The sequence below is a fragment of the Lycium barbarum genome, chromosome 6 (genome assembly GCF_019175385.1).
Source record: "Lycium barbarum isolate Lr01 chromosome 6, ASM1917538v2, whole genome shotgun sequence".
Lineage (NCBI taxonomy): Eukaryota > Viridiplantae > Streptophyta > Magnoliopsida > Solanales > Solanaceae > Lycium > Lycium barbarum.
This window is the reverse complement of record NC_083342.1, coordinates 87,198,800-87,206,586: the sequence shown is the minus strand read 5'-3', so window position 1 is coordinate 87,206,586 and position 7,787 is coordinate 87,198,800. Positions and strand designations below refer to the sequence as shown.

The following is a 7,787-nucleotide window of genomic DNA, read 5'->3' as shown; positions in this document are numbered from 1 at the left end:
AAAGTATGCCCATAAGGTGGAACTTTTCCTTAAGGCATAACTTAAACTTTGCCTTATAAGGCAAAGTCTATGCCTTAAGAAAAGTTCTTGCCTTATGGGGCATAATTTTGTTATGCCTTAACTAAAATTTTGCCCCATAAGGCATAACTAAACTATGTCTTAGGAAAAATTCTGCCTTATGGGGCAGACTTTTAGTTATGCCGGATCCGGCATAACTTTAGCTTTTCCTTAAAGATTGTATGCTGGATCCGGCATACACTCCCCCAGTCCTGCCTGGCGAAATTACTTTTTTATTTTATGCCTGAGCGGGGGTTCGAACCCAGAACTTCATTGTATTCGCCCACCTTTCCAAGCAAAGGGCAAAACTTAAAGACCACAAATATGAGGGGTAAAATTTAAAGACCACAAATTTGAAGGGCAAAATTTAAAGACCACCCCAAAAGAAGGGCAATCCGCGCAAAAAAATGATTTTTTTTTAAATTTTTGACTGAGCGGGGGTTCGAACCCAGAACCTCGAAGATTTAGACGAAGGATAAAAATTAAAGACCATCAATTTGAGGGGCAAAAATTAAAGACCAGCGCGTTTGAAGGACGTTCCTGCAAATTGCCCTATTCTTATCAAGTTGTTGTGGCCCAGAATGTAAATAAGGGGAATGGATCAAATCCAAATGACTGTCTTGGGGAAGGTTTTACGAACATGAAATTTTGTAGAATTAAACCATCCAGACTTTCACTTAAGTGAAGTAAACCAACTACCTCTCTCCTTAGCCTCACTATCCCTTTTTTTCCGTGAAGCTGCACGTTTTGCCGCTTGGCCAAAAATATTTATATCTACTAGTAAGTATACATTATACATGCATATATTATGTGCATTTTATATATATCGGCTATTTATATTAATTTCACTCTTTCTTTTTTGCCTCACTATGCCTTGAACAGAACAAATTTAGGCAATTCAATTTATTTGTGGGAACAGTACTATGTCCTTTTCTTGCAAGATTTCCGGGATTCTTCTTTCGAGGACTCTCAATGAATGTTAACTTCATTCACCTAATATTAAAATAATGAAGTTAAAACCTAAAGAAAAAGTAGAAGAAATAGTATTAGTCTCTTTCAGTTCAGCATTAAATTGAGAGGTCTATTTCTACTACCCAAAACTGTCGGGAAAATGAAGACAGTTGCCATGCCATCCCCATCCTACTCTCTTCATTTTGGCAGACTCTTTTGTCCTGAATGTATATAAAGTGGTGTTATTTGGAATTATCTAATCTTGAGATCTCTTTATCTTACAATATTACCCTCCATGCACACTCAGACCCTAGTACCTTCAAGAACAAGAATATCCCTTCCTATTTATATTGGGTACAAAAGGAACAAGGACCTTCACTATCTTTTAATTAGTGAAAAATGAGTGGATTGTTATTAACCTCACTAATTATCGGACCATCGTACCACCGAGGGATGTGGTGGAATGGATGAAATTTCTCCATCCTTAATCACATGTATTGGATTTGAATCGAGGGATGTAGTGGAATGGATGGAATTCCTTCATCCTTGATCACATGTATTGAATTCGATGGAATTCTTGCATCCTTGATCACATGTATTGAATTCGAATCTTGAAAATGAAAAAAATGTTGGTAGTGAGTGTTTTACCCCCATAATGGACTCTACTACTGGCACGAATTAGAATTAATTGGACCAATAAACTTTAAATGCCAGCCGTTTAGACCTAGAGAAAAAGTTATTGTTACAGGACCAACATTTGATTTTAATCTTGTGTGCATATATCATACAGGAGATACTATTAGGCTTGGAGTCATAGAGATAATGTGATGAATAATTAGAGTCCCGAGCCAAAATTAGTTATTTTTGCAGCCATTAGACAAAAATGGTATGTTTTTTTTTTTAGACCAAAATGGGCAGTTCGTGATCCATGCAACGAAATAGGTGGTTTTTTTTATTTATTTCGTGAATTAAATGAAGAAATTGATTTATTATTTTTTTTCTTTGCATTTCGTGAATCAATTCACGAAATAGATGTTTTTTTTTTTAATTTCGTGAATAAAAAAGAAAGTGATTTGTATTTTTTTTTTTTTTGCATTTCGTGACACAATTCACGAAATAGATGTTTTTTTTTTTTTTTTTTAGAATAAAAAAGAAAGTGATTTGTATTATTTTTTTTTTTGCATTTCGTGAATAAATTCACGAAATAGCCTTTTTTTTTTTTTTGCAATTCTTGAAATAATGAAAGAAACTGTTTTTTTGCATTTCGTTGCCCAATTCACGAAATAGCCTTTTTTTTTTTTTTTTTTTTGCAATTCGTGAAATTAATTAACTGTTTTTTTTTTGCATTTCGTGACACAATCAACGAAATAGGTGTTTTTTTTTTAATTTCGTGAATATTAACTTAACTGTTTTTTTTTTTTAGCATTTCGTGAAATAGTCAACGAAATAGGTGTTGTTTTTTCGTGAATATTAACTTAACTGTTTTTTTTTTTGTATTTCTTGAATAAAAAAAGAAATAGGAAATTATATATATATATATATTTTTTTTGCATTTCGTGTATTAAAAAATGAAATAGGATAATTTTTTTTTTCGTTCATATAAAAAGGAAATTGGAAAATATATATATATATTTTGCATTTCGTGTATTAATGAACGAAATAGGTTTTTTTTTTTTTTTTTTTTTTTTTTTTTTTTTTTGCATTCGTAATCTAATGAACGAAATAGGTTTTTTTATTTATTTCGTGAATAAAAAAACGAAATAGGAAATTAATTTTATTTTCATTTTGTTTATATAAAAACGAAATAGGAATACATACATACATATATATATATATATATATATATATATATATATATATATATATATATATATATATATATATATATATATATATATATATATATATTTTATTTCATTCATATACCAATGAAATAGGATGAATATATATATTTTTTTTGTATTTCATTTATATAAAAACGAAATAGGAAAATATTTTTTTTTTTTTCGTTTATATACCAACGAAATATTTTGTTCCATTTCGCAGGTATATAACGAACCCCCCCCCCCCCCCCTTTTTTTTACCGTTTTTCTGCTTTCCATGTCGCTATGGTTTTAATTTTATTTTTTTGTTCATTTCTGTTGGTTCAATCAATTTCAGACGAGCATTGAATACTTGTCAAAATAATATCTTTTACATTTCGTGACTTAATTTGCGAAATTTTTTACTTTTCTTCATTTATAAATATTGTCCTATCTTTACTTATGGTATATCCTTAGTCTTTCAATTTTCTTTTATCCATCTCATATCTTTCATCTATTGTTTTCTCTTATCTGTTTCATATCCTTCAACTTTTATTTTTTCTCTCATATATTTCATAAAAGATGACGAAAACTCATGTTAAAGTGTATTTATTTTGGGGTGGTGAAGTTGTGTATGAAGCAGGTTCGGTTAGATACAACCGTGGTCCTGAAATAGGCAAAGGTTTCCAATTTCCCTAAAATATGATCGTCTGCAACGCGTCTTAAGGAGTAAAATATTCGTAAATGATCCTGAACTATCGGTGGTTATAACCGGACGATGTCCAAGTTCATTTACAGCCGATGGTTCACCAATTTATGGTGAGATGCCAATTACGGACGATGAATATTTATCGTTATTTCTTCGTTGTCCTGAGATTTTTAAAAATCACATATGCATAGCGGCGCTTGACATGTATGCTACAGTTCAACGCTCTACCCAGGTCGAAGTACCGGCCGACAATGAGTTCAATTTTGGAGGTACTACCTATCTCCCAAGTTTGAATATTGGTTTTCAAGGGGTGTAGTTCAACAACAAACAATTGTAGGATTTGGTAGTCAGTCAAATGATACAACTAATTATGGTACACAGTATGATGGTATGGCTTCAACGCACGATCATAACTTTGATTGGAGTGGATAGAATCGTGAGACGGGTGGACCAAATAATGCTACTATGCAGTTGCATAATTTGAATTGTAATGTACGACACCCTTCACATCCTGGTCCAAGTGAATTGGACAGTGATAGGTAAATATAATCATATTTTATTCACTTTATTCATGGATTGTATAATTGTATTTGACTCGTAAATTCTATGAATTTTTCTTATTTATAGGCATAACGATTTTGAAGATAACCCCACGTTGACTCAACTCACACAAATTGTGAGCAATAACGATTTAGCTAATGATATAATAAATGAGTCGGATAGCGATAGTCCATTAGATCATGAAGGGACGGACGATGATCAATCGTCTGCTGACGGTGACGATTCTGATGAAGATGTTGCGGCCCCCAGTAATGTTAGTGATAATTATCATTCAAATGTGATCCCATATTTGGATAATACAGAACAAGTAGAACCGGAAGATTTTGCATACATGAGAGATAACGGATCTGTTCGGGCTGCACTTTGGAATTCTAGTAATCCTAAAGTTATCAAATCAGGTTAGTTTCGTGCGACTAATTTTTGTAATAATATATTATTTTTTAATTTTGTGATTTTAATTGGTGTAATTAGGAGTTGATATTTTTTCTTGTACATGCAAATAGGTATGTTATTTCATAGCAAGAAGCAAATGAAAGGTGCAGTGAGGCTCTATAATATAGCCCACAAAAAAGAATATAAAACAGATCAAGCCAAAGGTACATTTTGGAAGGTTATTTGCAAGCGGCATGAGGAAGGTTGTAGTTGGATGATCCGTTTTTCGTTGATCGGAAGTGGTATGTGGAAAGCAAGAAAAATTATTAGCACAACTCGTTAGTTAGGTTGTCTAAAGCATCCCTACAAACTATTAGCACAACTCATGCATCGCTTTCACGAACTCCACGACGAGTCCACTTCTGCGCAAATACAATATCTCGTTCGTTTACTCTTGGGGGACGAAGTAATGGCTGCATCGGGATTATTCGCTCCCAAGCCCAAACCTGTATAAGTAAATTTAACTATATAAATATTTTTTGAATTAAATAAAATAACCCGAAAATACACATGAAAATTATGTTGTTATGGTTGGGTTCCGATAGTGCGCTAATATTATTGTGCAAGCTATTCGACAATATTATAATTTTTAATGATTTATTATACAAATTATAACACTAGGAAATCTAAAATATCATTTAAAAGATAGCAGAGAAGTTGACTATTTAAACGTGTATCAAGCAATACTTTTAAATTGTTAGCATGACAACTCAAGGAAATATGGTTAGTTGACATTTAGAATTATACACAAATATTAATATTCCAGATTGCATTATATATAGTGGTACATTTAGTGTTTATAATAAAGCTCGACTTTCGATTCCTAATTTCATTTTTCAAAATTTGGGTAATGGTGGTTATAAGAATGCTGTTTAATCTCTTATTTCTACTGAAGTGGAGCAATATATTATTGAAATTCACGTACCTGCAACAAAGCAATAAATTCACAAACATCACGACTATTGGCCATCGAAGCACGACATAAACAACTGTACAAGTATGATAATGCTGCTGCTCCCCAAGCTTTCCCGCCTATTGCATCAAGGTCTATTATGTCAAGCAAAAAGTGTAAACTAAACTTTGAACCACTATTATCAGGGAATATATTGCCACCAATTAACCAAAGAAAGTACAACCTGGCCCTCTTTTGTACCTCAGCCTCATCAGTGTGTTCATCAATAATATCATTATTGGCAATCAAGGTTTCCAAATGATTAGATAATTGTGTTATTACCAACAAGCTATTACCTATAATTGCTTCTTCTCCGGGCAACCAATCAGTAAGGTCGTACATCAATTCCTGCCACCTTGATTTAGTTATATTTTTAACATTTCTCTACATCCACGGGAATGCCATATAACACCTCGACATCCTGCAGTGTGATGGTACATTCGCCAGTCCGCATATGAAATGTATGCGTCTCTGGACGCCATCTCTCAATAAGTGCAGTGATGATTCCTTCATCATACTGCACATTACCTACTGCTAAAACTCCCCCAAATCCACACCTTTCAAAGTAATTAAGGATGCGATTATGTAAAGGGTATTGCCTCACGTGATTCCAGAATTCATGATCCGCACGACGTATAGTTAAACACGCGTTCTTTCCAGTCAATGTTCCATCCCACACAGCCTGAGATCGATGCTCATGCTGGATTATTAATAAATCATAGTTTTTTGGACCTGGATGTACAGTGACTTTAGGGCGATTCATATCTATAACATTGCAACACCAAGCCACTGCTATTAGAATAATGGACTACACATTACAGAATTGTTTACTATATATTCAATAGGAAAGTCAATAAAGGTCAAACTATAAGATATATTATCACGTGAGAAAAGAATTTTTTTTTAATAAGAGTACAACTGTCAAAAAATAATTGCAGTTCCCTATGTGGTGAACGAAATGTAATTAAACTTTTGGTTAAGCTCATAATTAATTGCCATAATAGTATTCATCTTACATATAACTACTTTTTTTCTATTTAAAACAAAGCATATGACTCGAGAGGGGATGCAAGGAAAATATATATATATATATATATATATATATATATATATATATTTTTTAACGGATCGGAATAGTATTTCGTCAGTTATCCAACGAAATACCCATTTTGATATTAAAAAAAAAAGGACATGCTATTTTTGTCTATTAGCTTAAAAAACAACTCCAACTTCCTCACAGTTTCTTGATCTTATACTTTTAATTTGAAAATTAAAAATTCTTCATGCTTATCAACAGAAAATAATCTCCAACGACTAGTCACAATTTGAACATAGAAAATGACCCAACAAATGATACAAATATCTTTATGTTATATTTAACAATCTTACTTTCCTCACAATTTCTTCATCTTTTTTTTTAACTGTTGTTCTATGAAAATGACTAACTAAAAGAACATTTTATAATATAAATTTATACCTTTTTAATCAGTAACTTCAACGATTTTTTAAGTATTTTCATTGTAGTTCGTTGACTGATAAACTCTACTAACATTTTTTAAAAGCTTTTTTTTAATTGAAGCAACGACTGAAATTACCAACTATTGATTAATTAAACTTGTAACTTTTGTTTTCTTTATTATAGTCTACTACACTAAGTATAACATATAAATAAATTAAAAATATAAATGTGAACTAATTTATAATAACTAAATCAAAAAATATATGTAAAAACTTATAAAATTAATAAATTACCTCAATTTGAAGAAGATTATGGAGCAAAAGTTGAGGAATCCTTGTGATAGGATTAGTAGAAAAAGAAGAAAAGAATCAAGAACGGAAGAAGAGAAAGAATGGAGGTAGAGGAAGAACGGAAAATGAAGAAGGGAGAATGGAGAATGGAGAATGGAGAATGGAGAAGGAAAAATGGAGAATGGAGAGGATAAGGTAAAATAATATAGGGTAAAAGTGGGGAGCAGAAAAAGGGAATATGAACGAAATAAAAAAAAAATTCCTATTTCGTTGAAACATAAACGAAATGCAAAAAAAAATAAAAAATTCCTATTTCGTTTTTATATAAACGAAATATCAAAAATAAATAAATTATATTTTCCTATTTCGTTTTTATATAGACGAAATATAAAAAAATTATCCTATTTCGTTCATGTATCAACGAAATACAAAATATATATATATTTTCCAATTTTGTTTTTATATGAATTGCAAAATAACTTTCTTTTTTATTCACGAAAAGATACAAATAACTTTATTTTTTATTCACGAAATAAAAATAAAAAAAAACATCTATTTCGTGAATTGTGTCACG

The 7,787-nt window shown here is 31.3% G+C and overlaps 1 protein-coding gene across 1 annotated transcript; it reads right to left on the bottom strand.

The window, feature by feature from the left end:
• Positions 1–4,835: 4,835 nt before the first annotated feature.
• LOC132644153 (protein MAIN-LIKE 2-like) lies at positions 4,836–5,806 on the bottom strand. The gene is made up of 2 exons (XM_060360730.1): positions 5,438–5,806; positions 4,836–4,958 (listed from the first exon to the last, which is right to left on the bottom strand). Exons 1-2 carry the CDS (start codon positions 5,804–5,806, stop codon positions 4,836–4,838), a joined length of 492 nt encoding a protein of 163 aa, XP_060216713.1.
• Positions 5,807–7,787: the final 1,981 nt, after the last annotated feature.

What these genes read in the sequence shown, in the direction of transcription:
- LOC132644153 (XM_060360730.1), bottom strand. Translation starts at nt 5,806, where the DNA reads ATGTACGACCTTACTGATTGGTTGCCCGGAGAAGAAGCAATTATAGGT. An exon ending in AATTTATTGCTTTGTTGCAG is followed by an intron (nt 4,959 to 5,437) that starts GTACGTGAATTT and finishes TTACTTATACAG; the next exon opens with GTTTGGGCTTGGGAGCGAAT.